The 24,183-nt window shown below is 32.6% G+C and overlaps 1 protein-coding gene across 1 annotated transcript in view; it reads right to left on the bottom strand.

The window, feature by feature from the left end:
• LOC130899109 (neuroligin-4, Y-linked) overlaps nt 1-24,183 on the bottom strand; it is a 347,133-nt gene that overhangs the window by 264,727 nt on the left and 58,223 nt on the right. Inside the window, exon 2 of the mRNA XM_057808880.1 lies at nt 2,044-2,772. Within this exon, the coding sequence (XP_057664863.1) occupies nt 2,044-2,497 (454 nt within the window). The 5' untranslated portion in view covers nt 2,498-2,772. The remainder of the gene's footprint in view (nt 1-2,043; nt 2,773-24,183) is intronic.

Genomic DNA, 24,183 nt, shown 5'->3' with positions numbered 1-24,183 from the left:
AACTAACCATTTTTTGTTATTTTGATATTTGAACTGAATAAGAATAATGTTCTTAGTATGGTTTCATTCAATTGAAACCACTGGTTTTTGAAAATATTGTTCAAATGGTCTAAATTTCATAGAATTATCTATTTTTCATCACCTTATTACGACCTAAAATATCGAGATATGTTTCAAAGTCAAAAGTGTTGTTACGAATTTTCAATTATGAAAATACTGTAAAGAACTTTACTACTAATAAACCGTGAAATCGGTTCTGTTCTAATAAGTTCTAGTATAGAAGCTAAAGTTTGACAAATGCGCTGACTGTTTATATTTCTGGTGATCTATTCACATTATGTTTCTGTGACCGTGTTTATAGAGAATAATTTGAAAACTTGGTTAATTGTATTCTTTGATATCTATTCAATCCCCAAAAAATGTATTTTTAAGGAAAAACAATTACATTACGTATTTTGTATTGAAAAATAATGATTTAGATTTCTTGGTCACGGTATGCAAAACAAAACTGCTTACATCTGTGTCAAGTGTCAACTGTTTTCTAAAAATAAATCCTTCTTTTTACAAGGACTTTATATTGCATCAGTGTGAAATCTTAACCATAAAAACGCCAGACAAATTATTTATAAATTTTCAAACAATCACCCCACATGGAAGAGAGTGGTTAACACTTGCTAGTACTTGCTCATACAGTAACCTGCTCTTTTGTATGAAAACGACATCAGCAACTATGGTGTTTCGCGTGACCTGACACTTCCTGATTGGTGTTCGCAGTCACGTGACTTAATGCCTATTTTTATCGAAATTTTTATTTTTTAATTTTTATTTTCTAAAAAGGAATGGACTGTTTTTTTTATATCGTTGTCCCTTTATTAAATAATTAAAAAACATAAGCCAAGAAATTCGTTATTAATGGACGCAAGCATATTTCTAAAAAGGCTTTTCTGCATATACACGGCAGTCTCGGTATTTCGATAATTTGAAGGTTCTAGAAATGATTTTAATAAATGAAGCGGGGCTATGGCAGCCGCAGTGAGTCAACAATTTGATGTCATAGTGCATAGATACATCAAGAAAGTGAATAGTAACCTGAATATATTAATTACCAATTATGAGAACTTCTCAATAGTACAATAGATCCATCACGTTACTACTTGATTTGTTTTAATTAGTGAATTCCATCAATATATATATATACGTACTTCATGCTGGCCTTCTAGACCCATAGCAAGGAAATGGTTCCCTTACAATCTTTCCTATTTCTTGCTTTCGTTTTCCAGTTCTGAATTCCTGTAGATGTGACTCAGCCACTTGTGTGTATTTGTCCCATAATTGCCATTTTCCACGTTCTTGGTATTGTCTCTCGTTCTCTTATATCACTTTTTGAAGACATATTCTCGTTTTCAGTGCAGTTCCACAGTATTTGATTAATCCCGTTTCTATTTCGTCTTCTACCGGGGATTCACCGTTTTTTATCCCCTGTATTATTTCTAGTATTGCCTCCCTCAATGGTGGCAATTTATTCTCGTTTTTATCCCAAGCTTGGGTCGTAAGCTCCTCCCATTGTCTACCATCGTTTTCTGTTTATAATATTGCGTTGAAGTGATCTTCTCAACTTTGGATGATTCACATTACACAATTTTTTGTTAATGTTATCAATGAAGTTCACTGAAACTATTTTTTCTACTCAATTATCACTTGCCTAATATGGGTATATTTTTTACGTAGGAATATTATCTTCAACTTAATTATGTACCCCATAGATTTCTTTTCCTAGCAATTTTGTTTAAAAAATATTCTAAATTGAACATTGGAAAAAAGGTAGATATTCTTGTAAGACTTCCATTTTTTTTATCATCCATTGAGATATTATTAGCAACATAAAAAGAATTTCAGTTTCGCCACTAAATATTTATTGAAGCTTTATCTTTTTGTTATTGAATAGTCTGTACGTATAATTGAATTTGTTTGAAGTAATTGAATTGAAAAGTATCAAACTACGTCCATGGAATGTAATGACAAATAATGAGAGAAAAGTCTTACCTTGTGACGGAGCATATATGTTCAAATACAGACAGTCTTCACTTTGATTTTTCAGGTAGGGTAGTAATCTCTTCAAGTACTCTAATCTTCCCTTTGGCATTTTCTCGAGCGCGGCTGTCTCATTAGAAATATCCGGGAGCTTTTGGGGACATACCGGTCCCAATTTATCCGACAGCAAGATTCCATCCCAGGGAATGGGCGTTCGCGTGGGGCTAAACCGATTCGACTGTACGGGAGGAGTTGCATAAGGAACTCCTAAGAATACTTCGATGGATTTTAGAGAACGTTGAGCGTCCATAGGAACAATGAGACCTTGTAATCTACCATAACGAGTCTGTATAATTCTCGTACTGATTTTTGCGTTTTTCATAAAATCACTGATGTCACACCGCACAAAAATTATGAGAAATATTGAAATCAAAGTTCCAAAAACCCTACGGAAATCTTGACCCATGCTTATGTCGGAAACATTATTCTACTGAAAGAATTTCTCGATTCGTTATTCAGTACAAGAAATATTGTGGACTGTTGAAAGAATCTTACATTCTAAATTCACTTAACCTGAAAAAATAATGGACACGCCAGCATAAAGTTGAAAAGATTAGTTATTATTCTGGGAATACTCCGCTCAGTTGTGTCTTTGTTCAAGATTTTCCGGAGTTGGGAATTTGTTGAGTTGTTGGCGGCTCTGACTCGACTGGCGTTGAATTTGCGATCGATGTGGCACACCTGCAACAAAATATGAATTAATCGGGAATACACAGAAGTACAAAATTGGTTAGATAGAAGAAAATGGGGAATTTCAAATTCGTGCATGATACCACAAAAATGTATTATCAGTTAATCAAATCGTACCAATTTCTGTCTTTATGACAGAATAAATTGACCCAGTGAATTTTGTACTGATTAAGAGTCGATGAATGTTGTTTCAGCTGAATATGTTCAGGAGTTTTTCACATCAACTAAAATAAATATTTGTCCAATTAGAAAGGGAAGTGATATATTGCTGCTTGAGAAAGAATTTTGCTACGCGACGTGGGACATGGCGATCTTTTGAAAGCGGCAATTTTATTCAACAGACGGAAAAAATTTAGTTTTCTACAGTTACACTCTCAATAGTCGCTCAATTTTTGAATAAAAGATCGAGAAATTTAGTGTCGAATAAGTGGGTAATAAACTGGTTAGTAACGAAGCGTGGAGAACAGCTGGAACCGAGTAACCTCGCTATTCAGTATTCGTTTTTCTGTCAATGATAGTGTAAAATCTGCAAACATTTAATAAAGATCATTCGATTTGTGCCTCTCCAAGAATATGAATCTGTTTTCTAAAAAGACTGAGAAATGGTGGCAAACTTGCCACATGCGTTGTAGAAAAACTCCTCTCCTAATACCGTCGAAATATTCTTTGCAATATGGCTACAGAACTGGGCATCAGCTTAGATAGTACTAGGCAAATAATTCCTGAACGGCTCGGTTTCCAAATTATAGCCAGATGGGTGCAAAGTCTTCTGAATTTTGAGTTGAAATTCACACTTTGAGAAGTTTGCATGCGTCTATATGAAGATAAAGGAGAAAATTATTGCACCAATTACAATTACAATTATTAATTGTAAACGCGCTTGTATCAAGTGAAGGAAGGAAGAAATATGAAGGTGTGCCAGTTAAAGCGAAGGTTACACTGTCAACAGGGAAAGTGTTTTGGGACATAAGAGGGTTAAAAAAGGTTGATTTTCCCACTGACCAACAAACTGTAAACACGCAGTATCATATAAACTTCCGTAAACACACAGTGAAACCTGTCTACTTCAGCAAATCATGGACACAATGAAAACCAAATGTATACTCTGGATGTTCTCACATGACTCCCTAGTCCGGTTATTTGGTGACTTATCAGAGGATGTATGAATTCTGATATGATGAAAAACAAATTCAAACTTGAATAGAAAGCAATCATTATTAAATTAGAAAATAACAATAGGCTCGAACGATGTTTAACTGTAGCATTTGTTATAAAGGAGAAACCAATTCATTGACCGAAAAGAAAAAGACTCTGAGAGGATTAATTCATGAATAAAAATTGAATAACTTCGCATCTCAATACTTTTTAGAATAATTAATGTAGCCTAAATGACACATGATTATTTTTTTGGCAAAAGCGTCAAACCTCAACTAACGGTTCAGGCAGATTAGCAATCTAGTAAAAAAGATAACAGTTAACGTTGTGAGAGCAATGACACCATCTGCTTAAGCAATTTGCAGCATGTTGACCGCTGCTGCTGTTATAGATAGAAGATGTTAATATCTAACACAAGATGACAGAAAACTGAAAAAGAAGAATAAGACTGTTGTTCTTAACCATTTCTTTTAGCAAAATTATAATGAAATGAAATGAAACTACCACCGTATCCTACGACGTAATCAAAACCCAGTATTTCACTTTTTGCACGCGTAAAAAGTTATTTATTGTCATGACCGTGCGTTATGACCCTTTAGATAATAGTATTTAGTTCCAAATTTATTAATCCCACCTAGGTAGAGTAGAAATAACGAAGTTTCAATAAATTCTGAGAACATTATGAGCTATAAAATATTACGCACAATAAACAAAATTACTTTTTTTTTAATTTAATTTCATTCTTGGAAAGAGAAAGACTGATTTGATTGCTACATCGTAACAACGACGATTTTATTGATTACTCCGAGAAATATATAAGACTCGAAGTAAATCTTCTCCGAGACAGGAATTTAAATTAAACACAGAGAGCTGGCAGACTAGCGGGAATATGCTCATATTTTCTTTATCAGAAAGGTTTTAGAGATCTTATTTCTTAAGATAAACGTTTAAATATTATATGCCTATAAGGCGTTCACTGGATCGAAAAACATAGAAAAATTTGGTAGTATAAATTCACATCATCGGTTAGCTCACTTCGTATTTCATGAACATAAATTTGAATTTCTTATTATGTTCATATCGGAATCCTGATCAGGAGTTCTTTGAGATGAAGGATACTTAGATTGTATTGTATTTCGAGGACGAGTTCGTAGCAATAATATAATTATTGGATTTGAAATCCATCTTGCATACGTACGATAAAGAGATTATATTCAAATTCAAAATGATCTTTTGATCGTATCCAGAGCAATCATCCACTTACATTTCAAAGAGACAAAAGACATCCATTGAGTTCATTGCAATCACGCTATCCTGAAAAGGACATCAGTTTTACACATCGATAGTGGCTTGGAAATGTATGAACAAATTCATGTCAGTCACAAATATTTACACTGATGCATTTAGACAGGGAATGGGGTAGGCTGGTCCCCAACGAACGTGAATTGCACTTTCAATAACCATATTCTTAACAGTTTCAAATATAACGCAATGAGAATGTAGTATGTATTGAGCATTCATTCGCTTTGTGAATAATCTTCAATAAAATAACTTCATCTATAGAAGAGGAGCTGAAGAAATAATTATTTCAATTTCATTTTTTGGTTCATCGTGATACAGAAAGAAAATCCTCTAATCCTAATTGATAAAATGACATATAGACAAAGAGAGAAAAGTTTTCGTAGAAAATTACCAACAAGAGCATTTTAAAATAGTCCTGAAATTACCCGCCAAACAAAAGGATAGAAAAACGATAGAAAAGGACTCAAATTACGCAACATAACAACTAAAATGAGAAATCCAGCGTATTAAAGTGAATATATTGGTAGCTACTTGAATGAACTGACTAATTATCACAGGACGGATTATATACTTTGGAAAACGAATGAAAAGATCTTACACCAATTAGAAATGCAGATAGAACTTGAGCTCGAAAGAATATTCAAAAAGCATTCAGATTCGCAAAACATCTACGAACGATCTTCCAATAGAATGATGGAGAAGATCCAGAAGATTGGATTGAACCAAAACAAGAATATGCTTATATCCTGGTTTTGAATCGGCTTCGGCTGGAAAAAGCTCCTGGCTTTGATATGATTACTGTCGAAGTTACTGAGTACACTGTTCACACCACCATTACGCCAACACTTATCATATTCAGGAGATAAACTGAGTTTACCTTCAGTCTCTTAAGACGATAACTAGGTTATCGAAACGCTCGTCATACAGTGTAATTTTGAGTGTTGGTTAGATAAATTCCAACTTACTGGCCATAGTAAAATATACCAATCTCATAAGGCATCATTCAGTTTGTGTTCCTAAGATATGGAACGTTGCGGAGGTCATTATTATCCTCAAACCTAAGGAAAGCTTCCTTATGCAGTGTTATCCTACACACGGATTCCATTACTGTCTGTCATCTCGAAGCTCTTAATAGACTGAAGCCAATAATAGAAAATAAAAAACTGATTTTTAGTTTTAGGGAAAACCACTCAATCGTAGATCAAGTTCATAGAATTACGAACAGTTTTGAAAAATCCTCAGAAAAAAAGGTCTGTTTCACTGTCTTCTTGGAGGTGGCACAAGGCTTTGATAAAGTATGTCACAAAAGATTACTCCACGAATTGAAATAACAAATAGATATTTCAGAATAAAGCAAGACTTGTATTTTGATTTAAGAAAAATCAAGGCCCAGGATAGCGAACTTGGTTCAGAGCTCTATGCATAATGACATGGAATTTATGGCCGTTGGAGATAACCATGGAGAAGCTGCTGGAAAAGTTACAAACATCCATTGACCAAATCGGATACTGAACTAAGAAATGGCGTATCAAGATGAATGAAAGATGATACTTTCCTAACAGATTGAACAATATTATCTATATCTATATCAAAAAGAAACGCGAAGGACTTGATATCAAATATAAAAAGATGTATTGGCTATTAGGACGATATTCCAAGTTATCCTCATACAACAAACTGCTTCTATACAAGCAAATATTGAGATCTATTTGGAGGTTGTACCATTGTACAGTATCGACGCATCCTAGTATTGCCGAAACAGTGATATCCATCAGGATATGCAGATGGAGACTGTTGAACAAATCACAACCAAATTTTCGAGTAATTCGAGTAACCATGAACATCGGCTACTTCATCACATGAACGTCGAGGAAATCCATATCCTCAACAACACAAACATGAGCAGAAAAAGAATAATCCAACTAATTCACAACATTTCTAAGTAATTTCATTTCAATATGGCAGCCTGTTCTCTAATATATCCATCACCATGTACTTCTCATATCGTCGTAATTGACTGAATTGTGACTTCCACTTCTCTTGACAAATTCTTCAACATACTTCATGCGGCTCTTAATCCTGCTGTTTTTTCAAAGTTAGGAACATGTAGCAGTCACTAGGTGCTGGATTAGAATAGTAAAAACTAAATGATGATGAAGTTGATGTTAACCAAATGCTCTAATCACATCTAGGGTTCGATATATCGCATGTAAAAAGGCATAATCGTGAAACGAAATGACTTCTTCATTCAATATATCAAGCAGGAGTTCCTCATAACTATATACATGAGTTTTGCTTAAACTCTAAAAAATGATGCCGTATGTCACATCCCATAGAATATTGTTTTGATTCTAGTCTAGCAGAAGCCAGAGATGTTCCATCGCCTATCGTAATTTCCCAGTTTAATTGTACCGTCACAGTTTCGTACACAACTTGTAGAAAATGTATGGATAATGTCAAGACAGTGAAGCATATTTCCTCTTATATCTCTCAGTAAATTTTTTCTAGCAAATCGTCATTAATGACCGTCGGGCCACTGCACTCTTCATTGCGCACACTGCACAAATTTTTATCTTTTAGCACAAATTTAATTACAACAGAGGGTACTTCGAAGTCCGCAGGAATCTTGACTGGCGCGAAAATGTTAAACTATCTCAAACAACCGTAGACAAGAATGAGAAAGGCATTACTTAAGTCTGTGTGTGGCCGAAACCTGTAGGTACATATAGGGAATCCGATATTGACAACAGACGCAGAATTTCGAAACGTTACATACAAGTTGCAGAATTTGAGACACAAATACTCTTGAGAACCTCTAACCAAAGTAAAAACAGTCTACAACTGTTAACAGAAGTGTGGTTGGGGCATTGCAGCTTCAATGGTTATCTGGAGAGAGTAAGGAATAAATGAAGTTATTCAAACTTGTGTGAAACTGTGAATGGATTACTTCCTGGGAAATCATATTCCCCTGAAATATTTTAAGTAATACTTTAGTTCCATTTATGTGGTATCTCAAGTTTCCAAATATCTTGAGAATTTTAAATTAGCTCCGAACTCTTGTGGACCTTCTGCTCAAATAAAAATGAATAATATAAAAAGTCACTTCCTACTTTAATGACATTTTTTCGTATTATGCTATTAAGTATTAGCATAAAGAGTTGGTAGACTATATTCAACTCAACTAAATTTAAACGAGATGTCGCCGGCTCGACTTTGTGTGCCCCAATTTCGTAGTTAGTTACTACCTTATTCACAAACCTAAACTTTTGACTATATACATTGCTTAATTGGGAAACATTAGAGGAAATATCAAAAGTTTTTAACAAACCCTCACGCTATTTCTTTGAACTAGATAGAAGGGAAATAATTGAAATGCGGTCTTTTTAAGACCTCTACATCTCATTTCTCGAAATTGTGATATTTGGAAGTCTGTATTAACAATGCGGCAGTGATTAGGGTTGAGTTGTTTTCTGGCAGTCGAAACTTGAGCATTTCGTGGGTATATTTTGCAATAATTGGTTGGTTATTTATCGCGAGAAACAATTTTCATTGAATTAAAACCAATATCTACACAAAAACTATTATCTAAAACTAAGAAGCAGATATAGTATAACTCACAAGCACTTTATTTAATTCTTACATCCCTCATATTTTCAATTTGTGGTATAGTAATCATTGTAACTAATGCTAAACGTGCAATTTTGAGCTGTGGTCATTTGAATCATACTAAATGTGTGAGATGGAGCCAATGAAGTTCTCTTGATATTTTTATCAACATCATTATTCAGCTGGCATCTCCCTGGAGTACTCGTACTTGGCTGATTACAATCAATTTAACTAACTTCAATGATTCCCATTATTTAGTTTGCTTTCTTGTAAGAAATTGCTTCACATATCCTTCAGCGATATTCCGAAGCTCCTTTTAACTTTCAATCAAGAATGTCTGCTTCGGAATTTGCAAGTAACCTTGCCGAGGCTCTTATGAAAGTATGCCCAGTATAATTCTTGGTATTAGGCAGTTTTGAGAATTTTCAGCAATAGTATTTTTCATTTGATCATTTGTTCACCAACACTCACAATTACACTGTCTGACGCGCGTTTCGATAACCAAGTTATCGTCTTTAGAGATGAACGTAAACAAAAGCCTAATGAATTGACTTACCCGTTTTATACTAGATAAAATTATTCCAGCTGGAAAAACCTCCTTGGCAGAAATATTGTCCCTATTTAAGCTACTCCTACATCTAGCATATTTCAATGCTTTCAAATGCATTTAACAATTTATTATTGGACACATTTTTTAACAATTTTACATTATTAATATTCATGTCATGATTATGACCGGCAGTGTGATCGGCAATACCAATTTTCCCGTCCGTCCATATTTTAAATGAGCTATGTGCTTTTCAAAGCGGACAATAACGGATCTGATTATCGAATCGCGCGTCAGTGAGTGTAATTGTGAGTGAGTGAATGTCGTTTTCCTCTGTATGGAGAAAAATACGACTTTTTTCTCTACAATGAGGCCATGAAATGTATACTTTGGAAAGAGGTAGGCACTTTTGTCATAATTGTGCCCAGATATTCGAATGCTGATACACGTTTGAAATTGTTCACTTAAGACAAACTTTGAAACATGTCGGAAAAAGTAGGCTTTAAATAAATTTTTTAATGCATACGTGATTCATATAAATAGAAGCATCAATTCAGTGTCTAAAATTTTGCAGTTTATTTCCAATAAATGTATCAATCAGTTGATAATCAATAGCTATAACTAGATTGAATATAAACATGATTACTGCGGTTTAAAAGCAACAAATAATGCACATATTCTTAATGCGAACTTCTCTGTCTCCCCATTTCCAAAGTTGTGCTTTAAAACGGAGATTAACCATTGAATACATTAGAAGCGAGGCGAAAAGCATCTTTCGTTAAGAGGTCAGTTTAGTAAGTGCTTTTCTGTCTTCGACTAGTGGAGTTTATCTTTTAATTTTATGCTTAAAACCTTTTTCAGTTTGTGTTATTCCAGCAACTTTATTGTTGTGACTTTTTATTTTCTTGAAGTAGAACGTTATCCTGAGAACAACGCCAACTTTAAATATAATCTATTTCTTCTATTTTTGAAATTTTACAATAAGATAATATTAACATAATGTTCACAATATGAAAGGAATATTTTTACAGATTTCTCGATATTTAATTCAACTGTCAGATCACTAGTTAGATTGTTGTTGAATTATGATTGAGTAATCAGCTCCAATTAATAAAAGTTTGATATTTTTTTGATCATCAAATAAGAACTAATTTTTCAGAAAATATCAGGTCAATAGTAAAATTAGGTTTAATAAAATTATCTTTCTGAACTTATATACAAATATACAGAGGTCGACATGAATCAGGCAAAAAATTTGGGTTACTGTAAGTGTTGATACCCACCTTGATCAATGCATTTACGTCAGTCATGTCAAAGATACGCCCGGCGCCTGGGCCGTATCAATAAGGCCCGCGATGGCAATGTGTTACAGAAATGTTTAGAGCTCTTAGACTTTATTTGATTATTTTACTCGAACTCTCAAGTCTACGGATGTTTATAAATAATTTTAAGAGCAACGCGTGCCTGGACAAACGAGAGAGAAAGACAGTATCCCCATATCTTAGCAGCAATATCCATAATTGTTGTGTCGACTTCCATAATTGTTACGATTTTGTAATAATGTCACAAAAACGTGAAGTTGATAGTCAGTGCAGAGTTTTCCACTCTAAATGGGAAATGGCATATTTTTTTCATAGAATAAAAAGTTAAACGACTGTGTTTGATTTGTAATCAAACAGTTGTTGTTAAATACTAATACAGAGAGCGAATATCCCCCGAAATCAACTTTTATTATTGCAATCGCGAAAACATCAAAACCTTTCACTAATGGTGACATCCAAAAAGCATTTGACAGTATCCGAAGAAACCAAATATGGAATAGTCTACAGCATTGAGCAGTTGCAGTCAAATTGATAAAAATATCAGGAGTTTATTTGAAACAACATAGAAACAGACTAGAAAAGGATTGGGAGAGGGCGGAGTACTGAGTCTAGCGCAGGAATCAAACTTTATAGTGTATTGAACAGAAATTTCCTGAATAGGACAGAAATATCGAGAAACAGCAAAATGAACGTGTATAAATCAATATTTATATCTGTTTTTATACTGGTAGTGAAAGCTGGGTACTTCAAGCTGACTCGAAAGCAAAATTCATGCAGCTGAAATAAAGTACTTACGCTGAACCAGAGTTGACAAAAGAAGAGATAGAATAAGAAACGAAACAATAACTAGAGTGGACAGTGTTTTGATCTGTAACTGGTTTAATATCTCAATTCAATGCTCGAATACAAAAAAATATATAGTGATATGATTTTTATAACTATTGAAAGAATCTGAGAAAACTTTGAATCAATCTGGTCAGGTTACCATGTGAAAATCAATAACTAGGTTGATGAAATAAAATGTGAACGTCCATTGTATTATATCAAAAGTTAAAAGCTTCCTCATTTTCTAATTATATCGCGTATACGTTTACTTGAGACAAAATGTACAGAAACAGTATAGAAATGATGGATTCCTATGATTCTCGAATTGTTTCTTGTATAGAATTTGAAAAACATTCACAAATATAATTATTACTGGAGTATCTTCGGAGCATGGGAATTCGATGGGATAAAATATGATTTCCAATGGATTTTCTATTATTTCTAGCACTACAAAATTCTTTCTAACATAAATAGCACATTTAAATCTAGAGAAGTTTTCTAATATTTCATTTTCGTATTTTCAGTATCAAATTCCATTTACTGGCAATTCTGACATCGAGGTCATCAAATGAGAAGACAAGAAAAAATTGAATCCAATTTTCCCTCAGAATTTATCAAAACCCGTGTTTCAAATTTCTCCTGCGTTCCGCAAACCCATTCTTTTGTATGCACATTAGATGAGAAAGGGATGGTTAAAAATAGCATCGTTCATTTCAAGCGTGATTGACATGCGAAATTACTCTTATTTCATTCTCGTTACATGAAAATTCCATCACTTAATTCAATATACAGGGCGAACTTTTTCTGTCAATCAATCGTATCCATATTACTTTAAAAGTTACTGGAATTTTTGATTCTCAAAGATCAAAGCTGAGCAGCCCTAACTCCCCTCAGTGTGGCGAGTGGATAGGTTTTTGAAGGCACTTGGGAACATATTTGAACATTCCGCCAAAGTGGAAATTGAATATATTTCTAATTGAATCAGTAACAGAAAAAACTCGCTATTATCAATTATTATAAGTACGATTTAAACCTAAACGCTTATCACAGTCATTTGAGAGCGGATATTATTAATTATGGAACAAGAAATGTGGGAAGTTTTTCGTCCTAAATAACGGATGAAAATGAAAAATTATGAAGGTTCTTCGTTCGCAATAACATATGAAAATTTATAAGACGTTTAAATGTTAAGCACAAGCTAACCATGCAGCAAGGATCGCTAGAATCAAAAGGTGTTAATAACGAATGATTTTGGTTGATATGTTTTGGTTAATCTTATGAGAATATTTGAAATTGTATATTAAGTGTGAATTGAGTTGAGGATGAAATTTCCTATTGTCATGTCAAGTAAATAGGCCATTACAATATAGAGAAGCAACGAACCGAAGAAAAACACAATAAAAATGGTAAGAGGGAGAACTATGATAACTTATGAAGAAGATGTGAAGCCCAATTGAAGGTGATAAAAATGAGAAAGGCTTAAAAATACGCAATGAAACAATATGAAATTATAGTGGAGCAGTGGACCTTGGAAATGATTTATTAGAGAGAATTATGTTTGCCTAATTCCTAAGCACACTCCTCCAATTACAGAAAGATCGTTGCAAAGCTATCAACTTAGGAAGGCGGAGCAAGACCTTCACCTATCTACTTCACGTTCAGAATTAGTTAAGGGCTCAATATTTTAGAATGCAAAAAAATATTCAATCACAGCGATGAACAGTTCGCATTGCAATTGGCCTTTGCTGGCGAAATTTAAGCAAACTTGTTCTTCTGACTCGTTTCTTTTTTCTAGCTCTCCATGTATGGCCTTTTTGATTTCATATCTCAGGCTAAATATCCATAACAAATCACGTGTTGAATAAATTATCCATGGAAATATGAGGTCACAAGCTATAGGTGAATGTTATTGTGATAGGCGGAGATAAGAGGGACTAAGTGATACAAGACATGGTCAGATATCACTGCAAGGTTTAACTCGTTTGTGTACTTGGTCTCTTAAACAGCGATAAGGCTGATTTGCTTCACCAGCCTAGGATCAGGAAAACCACGGGGTACAAAACTCATTATAGGTGTAGCCAAAAGTGAACTACTACTTCGCTGAGAAAACTGTTCTCAAGACAGTATCTACGGAGATAAATGGAATTACTTGGCATATGACAAGTAATATTACAAATATTCTGCTCCGTTCATACAGATACGAGTGGTAACTGATCTTTCAACCGGACACTTCGCTGGTACTTTAAGGAGGAAAAAAAATACAGGCTCCATCATCAGTAAGTTCTGAGAACTTACTTGGGCAAGGTTCAAACACTTGGGCAAGACTTACAAGTTTTCCAGTTACCTTGAAAGCCTTAAGCAAAGATGCTTGGTCAACTTTCTCATATACATCGAATTTGGTAGTTCGTACTGTAACACAACAAGTTTATGAAATGGCCCATTTGCGCAACTGTAGAAAACACAGTTAGAACTAGAGAACTGATCGTTTGTTGTCTTGATCTCAACGATTATATTCTTACAAAAAATTTCCTATAAATATAGCAATGTTGAACTTTCTGTATCATTTTGTATACTTTCACAATGAAAAGGAGTGAAATGAGCAGAATGCACGGAAGTTTGCAAAGTACTAAATCAAAACATTTGAATGAATATGTCCCAAATTTACAGTTACCCTTCATTAATAGTTTGAACTGAGAAAATACTGAACTTTTATGAATTTCTGTCTTGATTTGGGCAGTTTTTTGATTTAGTTAAATGTATAATGAATTCTTGAATAGCACTCCTTGTTATTTATATTATCGTCTATCGCTAACCATAGAGCATTTTTCGGAAAAATTTCCTATTTTCATTTATTTCACATTTTTATTATAGACTATTTGAATACTAAAGATTAAATTCAAATGCATCTCGACCGAGATTCTTATTTATTCTAGTTTCATAATCTCAGAAGCTATCTCCGAGAGACTAATAGAAGAAGCCTTAGAATAAGCCTAATCCGAGAAAGTAGATTAGAAATTTAATATTCTAATCTCGATTCTTCCAAAAAATATTCTTTTACTTATCGAAGAATATGGGTTAACGAGAAACTGAACATTTATTTTCCAATTTCAGATGTGGAAACTAATTTGTTACAGATTTTCGATCATTTTATTCTCCTTTATAAAACTGAAAAATGTATCTTAACGGTTTCAATTCTCCATGAATTCTTGCTCCCAGCTAGTAATATCTACCACACCCGAGAAATATTTTGTTTGTTCCTAAAGCTTTTCTCGCGAACCCTTTAGAAATTTAATACCAACTCGGAATTCCATCCACGGGAATTTAAACGATTTGTGGACTTTACTTTTACATTTTTTATATATTTCTGTTTTCGGGAACTTTTTTGTATTATATTTCTATAGAATTTTCTTCGTATTTCAAAAGTATGAAGTTATAAGTTATAATGTGGAAAGTTTGTTGTTATTTCCAAGTATATTCCTTTTTGTTGTTGACGCTCCACTCTTCAGAAAATTATAAAATAGCTTCTCTCTATTTCTCTATTTAAGTCTTATATTTCTATCTACCATGAAGTGACCTAGTATCAAAAATCAAGCAGTTTTACTTGGAATTGAAGAAATCAAGTTTTTTTAACAGGCTGGCAGCGGCAGTTTAGCAATATTTAATGATCATTCTATATACATTTAACTATTATACAATTCAGTAATTTCAAATTCTCTCAATTTTTGATAATAAACTGTCAGATTGACTTTTTTAATAAAATAACAATGTTAATGATGCTATTAAAGATGGTCAAAGATGTCCACAATTTCATCGATAAAAATCAAGCAATAAATACTGCAAATGTAAAAAGCAAATATTCTGTTTCTATGAGATGGGAATACAGGGTGTTTCTAAATTCAATAATTAGTTTTTATTTATTTTCTAAGCTTACAATAAAGCTAGAAAATTCTGTAATTTTCGTACGCTACTAGAATAATAATTACGGATGTATTTGCAACATGACTGGGGTGAATTTTGCAACTTTATAACATAGAAAACCTTTTTTCAAGATGAAGTTTTATTATTTGTTCTAGTTTTATCATTTAAAACTAAATTTAGTTTTATAAATATTTAGTTTATAAATATTTAGTTTATAAATATTTAGTTTTATAATTTAAACTACATTGAGAGGAAAACATTAAATATGTAAAATCTATCACGATTCATAATGCGTACTAGAAATAAGCACCTCTAGCTAAAATAAATGAACGTATCCTATGTGTCATAGATTGCCGTACACGTTCAAAGATTTTAGGTGTATTTTACTGTCACTATTTGAATGCAATTCTGCAAATCGTTGATATTAACTATCGTTGTGGTGTAGACTAATGATTTAAGATAATCCCATACACATAAATGACAAGGATTTTACTATGGAGACCGAGGAGGCCTACTTTGGAGCCCTTCTCGACTAGTCCGATTGCAGTGTACTGGAGCATAATCGTGCATGAACTACATGTTTTGTCTGATGTTCTCCAGTAGTTCAGGGAGATAATTTTCTAGAAAATTTACGTAAGAAATTCTATTTAATGGCTGACGCAGAAAATGTGGCCCAATTAAGTATACCAATTCAACCAAAACATTTTGAAAATGGTGATCTGTAATTTCATGGGGGCTCTTATCTCCCTATATATGAAAACTGTGAGTTAATGAGACATAGATACTCTCGGAAAATGTGTCTCGTCTGTGAACAATAAATTATTCAAAATTTGAGGATTATGTCGCATTTGGTGTTTGAACCAGTCATAGAATTTAACTCGCTAAGGAAAATCTCTAAGTATGAGAGCTTGAACCCTTTGAATACTTGCCACACAGATGTATAGCTAATATTTAGGGTTTTGGCAATTTTTCTAGTGCTTATTACAGGGTGTATATCAATTTCATCTGAAAGTGTTTGTTCTATAGAAGTCTTCTGCAGTACTTCGAAAGTGACATAAAACCTTCATTCAAATTTTATAAATATAATAATGTTATTACCTATATTTATAGTTGAAACTTGAAATATATAGAATGTGTCCCATGCGAATAAGATTCATGTCTTATACGGCGTTATTAACACAAGTTATTACTACCCTAGTCTAGTAAATTACTATTATGCAAGAGTTAAACAATTGAAATGTACGATCATTTGTAACAAAGTAAGAAGGGAGCTAGTTTCTTATTTTTTACGTTAAAACAAAAAAGAAGTAACTGAGAAGGTGCAAATCAACCGCAGTAACAAGACGTTATATAGACGATAACATAAATAACAATGTAGAATAAGGAAGAAGAATTGTGGGAGTAATATATGTTTGTAACTTTCCCATACAAAGTGAAAACAATATTAGTAGTACTACTTATTATATGAACAGTGAAAAAAATCAACATGTAATCTTCAATGGATATTAATCTTTCATTGAATAATAAACTATCAACTGTATTCAATAGCGGATTTTTCAGGTAAAATAGTACGTCGTACACTTCATACAAAATACATACAATCATGGTCCTATATTTGAATATATGAAAAATTATTTCATTGTGTTATAATAAATTCTACTATCCTTTGAATATAGACTAAGTCTACCAATTACCCTAAATTCCTTTCAATATTTGTTCCAAATTGAAGGCGGGTAAGTGATAATTTAAGTCCTGTGAAAATGAATCCGGTAATACATTTAGCTTTTTTCGCGCGAGATTTCATTTGTAACACAAAATTTTTCAACCATTAGATAAAATGTATTCAAGACGAATTACAAATCAACTAACCGATTGATAACCTCTAAATTAAGGGGTAATATATGAGGGTGGCTTAACAAGTTGACTTCTAGCTAAAATTGATAAAAAGTTACTCTAGTGAAAAAAAAATTCATTCTTCAACATGATTTCTTTCTAGTTCTAAACACATATGGCAGTTTAAAATTGTGTATACCAGCCAAGAGATAAACGTCACAGAACGCGCGTTTTCTCTACCACTTTTTATTTGTCTGAAGTGTCTTTACATCAAGCAATTATTTACATCAAGCAATTATTTCAAGTTTAGAGAGAGAAAGTAGGGAAACAGATCAGGTGAAAAATTTGAATATTCACTTTTCACTTTTCACGTGAATTACGACAGACTATAGACACTTAGCATCATCCGTATTTGGCCATTTTTAGAAGTGAAAAATCACTTTTAAGTTATTAAGAAAAGAAAATTTAGATGATAACATTTAAGTAACTTTTTTTAGATCCGTAGATTGTTTTTTCGAATATAAAATACCATATTTACCCGAAGAAGGAAATATTTTTCGTCATGTCAGTATTAAAACTAATCTTTCAGCCAAATCCATGTGAAATTTTCACAGATGACATAAAAAGCTTGGCAAAAGTTATGAATATTATCGGCAGTAATTTCAACCCCTTGGATATAATTTTTATGCTCCTATTGATGAGCGAAATCAGTCACAACAATAATTCAAACGTACGAATAAAGAAACAAAAAAACGAAAGTAAACGCAAGACAAAAATTTATATAACAAACGATTTGACTCGATTTCTTCTCTATAAAAGGCAATGATAAGAAACAAGCGAATAGATTAAAAATCAATTATTTGAAAATCTCTTGATTTTTCTATACCGGGTGTTTCAAAAAAGATGATGCCGTCTAAGGATAGACAGAAAAGTGCATTATATATGGGATTTGTTCAGAAAAAAATTTTTGTAACGCGATCCATTAAAGAAAAAAGTAATTCCCCTATTGTATATATTACAAAGTCTTATCAAGTGTCATTTCCACTACAAAATTCAATTTTCCAAAATCTTCGGTGTTGTATCTGTATGTTATTGATATATTTGATATATTACGTTTACAATCTCTCATTCATTTGAGAAATTTATGAGAACAATTAACATTCTCCCTCCTTCTTTTAGCTCAAAATAATTGTATAAGCACCACCAGTTTCCTTGTACTAAAAGTCTTTTTGGTAAACAGTTTAGTCTCGTAACTCTCAAACTCTCTTTGAAAATGCTAATTAATTTATATATCTCTCCGTACAGACATTTTTATGAATAAAAAGTCTGCTTCTTACATAATTTCGAGAGACTTTGAAATTCGGTCAATTAATTAGACTACGTTAGAAGAATTTTCATATTTTCAACAATTTTGAACTCTTTTTAAATCATAGTAATTATTTTATTTGGAACTCGACTTCTTTTTGGGATAATAAAAAAATTACGTTGGAAGGTAAAATATTCATTATTCTCGAAAATGAATCTCAAATCCGTGTATACTTCATAAAAATTGATAATCTTTGTAAAAATATGAATTTTCACCAGATCAACGTTCATTATGATCTCGACAATCTTATGTTCACAACACAGTTGCTAGAAAATAAGAAATATCTAAATATGGCCGGTTATATCTGATAACTCATCTTTTTCTAGTTTTGAAACATTACATATGAATAGATTCGAGCTTCTCAATTAGAAAAACATTTTATTCAGTCAAATAACTGCTTAACAATAATATTATTTTGTTTTCTTAGCTTCCGAGGAATAGGAAAACTAGTTTTCAAAAGTTATGTTGATAATGTTCGTTATTCATATCTTTGAATATGTTATTACAACGAAATGCTGGAATTTGTCTTGCTCTCCGAGTTGAGTTTTAATGCTTGGTAATCAGATCAAATTTACATGAGATTACAGGCATTATTTCTGAATTAAGATTGCTCAAAGACGATGAGTGAGAACTTTTTGGGAATTTCAAGTTTAAAAGCCGATAAAGAAAGTTAAATATTGATAATTATATTATAAAGCAAAATATTTGGTTGAATAATATCCTGATGTCATCCAAATTGATACTTATACCTTATACCTTATACCTTATACCTTATACCTTATACCTTATACCTTATACCTTATACCTTATACCTTATACCTTATACCTTATACCTTATACCTTATACCTTATACCTTATACCTTATACCTTATACCTTATACCTTATACCTTATACCTTATACCTTATACCTTATACCTTATACCTTATACCTTATACCTTATACCTTATACCTTATACCTTATACCTTATACCTTATACCTTATACCTTATACCTTATACCTTATACCTTATACCTTATACCTTATACCTTATACCTTATACCTTATACCTTATACCTTATACCTTATACCTTATACCTTATACCTTATACCTTATACCTTATACCTATGTTTAGCTTTTTTTATCTTTGATTCTGCAAAATCACATAAATAGGAGTATACTAGTGGATCAGTCATATAACTGGATTATAAGGTATACTATAATCATCAAGGCAAAATTCTACGTGCTTTAAAGTCAAGTTTGTACTAATGTCTCAAAATAAACAAAAAATAAAAGATTCTTTTAATGTATATCACTGTCAGGAAGTTACTATTTTTCCAAATGGTGAAAGAAATGAATTTACTGATTTCAAATGTGAATTTATATCTCCGTTATTTTTTAACATGAAAATTTGGTTCTTCTTCAAAAAACTAGCTTGATTTGAATGTGAAATGTAGATATTTCTCAAAACTACTATTCACAAGGATTGTATAATCCTCCGCGATCGTAAACTCCAAGTACCGCAGACATGTCAACCTTATCTTTAGCACCGCTAGTAATACTGATATAAATGAGACGGTACCGAGTCGAGAGAGAATCGTCAGTATTGCAGATTTCCTGCGGTTTTCCTCTAACCTGGTGAACCGATTTACCAGCGAAATGGCCGAGGATAGGGAATAATACAACCGCAGATGTACGCGCTCCCAAATACCCGCTTTCGTATTGAATAATAAACAAAAAAAAACAAACATAAACCAACAAAGTATATCCCCAAACCTTGAAAAAACCGTTTTTTTAGGCTGGAGTTTTCTGAACTCACCTAACTCCGTTTGGTCGTATGTTTATTTTCTTTTTTTAGCCTGTAGCAGTGCAATCACAAACCAATCACCACAATCTCAGCCCTGCAGAGAGGAGCAGCTCCTATAGCAGTGCCAATTCTAATGAACCTTCTGTATAAAAACTTTCCTCATTTCCACCCAAAATGTAGTAAGCAAAAAGCCAACCAAAGAATACCGTTGTGAGTTAAAATAGAGTTTTATATCACTGAAAATCTAGGTTCAGATAACGTTAAATATCATAGGGAAAGTTGGTTAACAATAGAGTAGATAGTTATAACAAAAGAAATATGAGTCAGCCTTGGCTTCTTCCAGATATTTCCATGGATATTAAAATATAGAATATATGATAATTCATTCATGTACGTATTATTCATTCATGTACTTATTGAATCTAGATATTCATTGTACATTTCATTAATAAGAAAGCTTGAGACGATAACGTATGCCCAAGTCTATAACAAATGATGAGGAGTCTAAGCTGCCACAATCGAGTGACTAGAAACTTCCGAAATGTACTTAGACTACCCTATGCTGAAGATATATTGAATATCCAAGCAGTTACATTGATAAAGAAAATTAAAAGGAAAGAATTTTCATGATTGAACATAGGCATCTTCACATATAAGCGGTGTATAATGTAGAATGATTACACAAATGATTAGCAGTAAGCGAAATGATAATGATAACCAAAAAACACTATTTATGATAACCCCTAAATCACAAACTGTAAAAGGTTTCTCTCCAATATGTACTATTTTTTTCCGGACTCAACTGAATCAACCTCTTCTATTACCAATCTATAAATGGAAGTTTTTGTTGAAGCAAAACGAATAATTTTGATTGGACCATTAATCAACGCATATGAATTGCTCCAGCTAGAGCAACACGTGGATTACTCGCCAATGTGCCAATGCGATTGTACAAGAATTCTGAGGATTTCATACTTGCAATTCAAGTTTTAGTACATTAGCTTTGGTATTATTTTCCCTAACGACTCTAAAAACTTATCTCTGATTCTCAAATTATAATATTAAAAAACGTGAAAATTGTATAATATATTCCAAAGAAATACTCAAATAAACATTTTCACAAAAAACGAATATTTCGCAGGTAGGTCTGGTTTTAAAAGAATCTATCGTAACGTAATCTGTAGAATTATTCATTCAGAAATGAATTCAAAAAACGTTTACCTCAGTCACTGGAAAAGCGAAATGTTTTTTCCTGTCCAATAGATAGTGTCGGCTTTGTTGAAGTGAGAGATGTATGTTTGGATGAGATGAGGGATTCGAGATTCTGCTAGAAAAGATCAAAGATAATTCTTGATGGATTTATAGAAAGGGACGCAAATCTTTATCCATCGACCAAATGAGTAGAATTATTTCATTCTCAATCATATTAATCACTAGAAAGAAGAAAAGAAAAATTCAGTTTGTTGAAAATTATGCGGTTATCTTGATGGACGGTAGATTTTTTGATTATTTTCGTACAAGCTTTCAAGTCAGGTGTGTGGTCCTTTTTAATTAGGAGACATTCTTCATCGTATATTCTGTATACAAAATTCATAATGAAGGGCTGCAGGAATTTGAAAAAAATTGCTTGGACTGCAGGACTCATAATAACAAAAAACCCTGCAAAAGGTGGCTAGATAAGGTAGACCAAGACCTTAAGATAATGAAAGTTGAAAACTGGAAAGCTTATGCTGGGGATTCACAAATTTCAAATTTTCTTCAATTTATTTCAAATACTATAAATAGTCGTTCTACCAATAACTATCAATTCATTCCATAACCCAGAGCTATGATACAAAGGCCGAATGAACTATTTCATAGGATTAATTTTCTTGAAACTAATCAAACAAAATGTTCACCAAACCCACACAAGAGAGAGGAAGGAATTTTGTTTTAGAAGTATGTGCAGCAAATACCAGCCAAGAGCTCAAAAATGTAATTAAAAACTATTGTGGTTATAATAGTTTTTAATTGCATTGTGTTTAAAATCTAAATGCGCCATACTGTGAGAAAAGTTCTAATAACAAAGTCCAAGATTAGTCGCGTGATTATATATTATTAAAAATTATTTCATATTTTAAATATCGAAGGATCTATACATGACTAACAATTGATTGAGGAAAATATTTTCAAGAATTGGAATTACTATTTCTCACTATTAAAAAAATTAATGACAGACAATCAGCACTGATTTGAGAATATTTGTAATGCTAATACGTTCTGCAAATAGCTCCGAATTTCGTCATTCCCACAATTTCAACTGCTGGAGAATTATCTAAACTACTTTAAGTTGACAGCTCAAGATGGTGTGCCGTCGCTAAATTGCGGATATAATTGCTGCATATATAATCCCTTTAGACAATCCAAACTAAAGTTATAGATAATCTCAATAGAAATATATGAGTCCTCCTCATCATATTATCTCCTAGAATTAAGTAGTTTGAAATTCGAAATGGTCGTTTGAGGAAACAGAATATGATCTTATGGCACTAAACAACAAGAAAATTATCAATTTTTTCTCGTATATAAGATTATATGATTTGTAATATATAATTTAGAAAAAATAGGTAAGAGACGTAAAAAAAAATTGAGTCACGTCACATTTTTGTGACAAATCAATTTATTGTTATGAAGAACCTAAACTATTTATGAAACTCCAGCTTTATTTTGAGTACATGCTTTCTTAGACCGTTTCACTCCTTTATTCGGAATCTGGAGTGTCTCTAATCAAAGACTGATAGTAGTTTACAAGCATTGCTGGTTCCATGTTCCTTGGTTGCGCTTTTCAACTGTGACCTATTTCTTGATGAAAGCGCTCTCCATGCTCGTCACTTAAAGCGCCCGGATAAAACTTCAGGTCTGAATGTAATTCCAAATTTATAATATGCATAGTTTTCAGTATCCGCCATCCAAGCTTCTTATTCTTTTTCATTTAAGGTAGTAATGACTGACAGATCATTAATCAACTTTCTTGACCTCAGGTCCAACAAATACAGCTTCTTTTATTTTAGCGTCACTCAAAGAAGGAAATTGTTATAAAAATTTTAAACTAGTTCCATGTTTGTCCATGGCTTTTATTTTTGTTTGCACTAATTTGATGAACAAAGGTGGTAATATTATCTTTTTGGGGTTAACCAAAGGTTATTTCTTCACATTTTTTGCCCAGGAAGTGAGCAGTTATTGGCGGACATAATGCTCTCACATAATGTTCATTTATTTCTCGGCTGTTCCACTCGCATAAAAAACAACAGTCTCTCGTGTATCTTTTGAAACACGAGTTTTATCATTTCTCATAATGTACACCATAAAGAACAAATCAACTTATGAACTGTGACTTTCACGGTACACGGTAACTTTAACTCCCGCCATAAGCAGATTCCACTGCTCCAGCCTCGAATTTATACTTTTTCTTTCCGCAAATCTGCATCCCTTATGAGATCATTAAGCTCCAATAGGTTAATAAAACTTTGTTTGTTTTTGTTACAGAGGACATCACCGGCGTATTTTACAGCATCCTCTAAAAGCCTTTGATATTGGTCAAGCAAAAATACCAGGCAAAATAAAAAGACAATAATGTGCGAAATCAACTATTTATTACAACAAACACACAATATAATATTTATTAAGACTCCCAACCATTTTCTTTCTCATTCAATTATATAACAAATCTTTTTTCTTATGAAACCTTCTCTTCTTTTCTT

Source organism: Diorhabda carinulata, chromosome 10, assembly GCF_026250575.1.
Source record: "Diorhabda carinulata isolate Delta chromosome 10, icDioCari1.1, whole genome shotgun sequence".
NCBI classification, from domain to species: domain Eukaryota; kingdom Metazoa; phylum Arthropoda; class Insecta; order Coleoptera; family Chrysomelidae; genus Diorhabda; species Diorhabda carinulata.
This window is presented reverse-complemented; position numbering and strand designations above follow the sequence as displayed.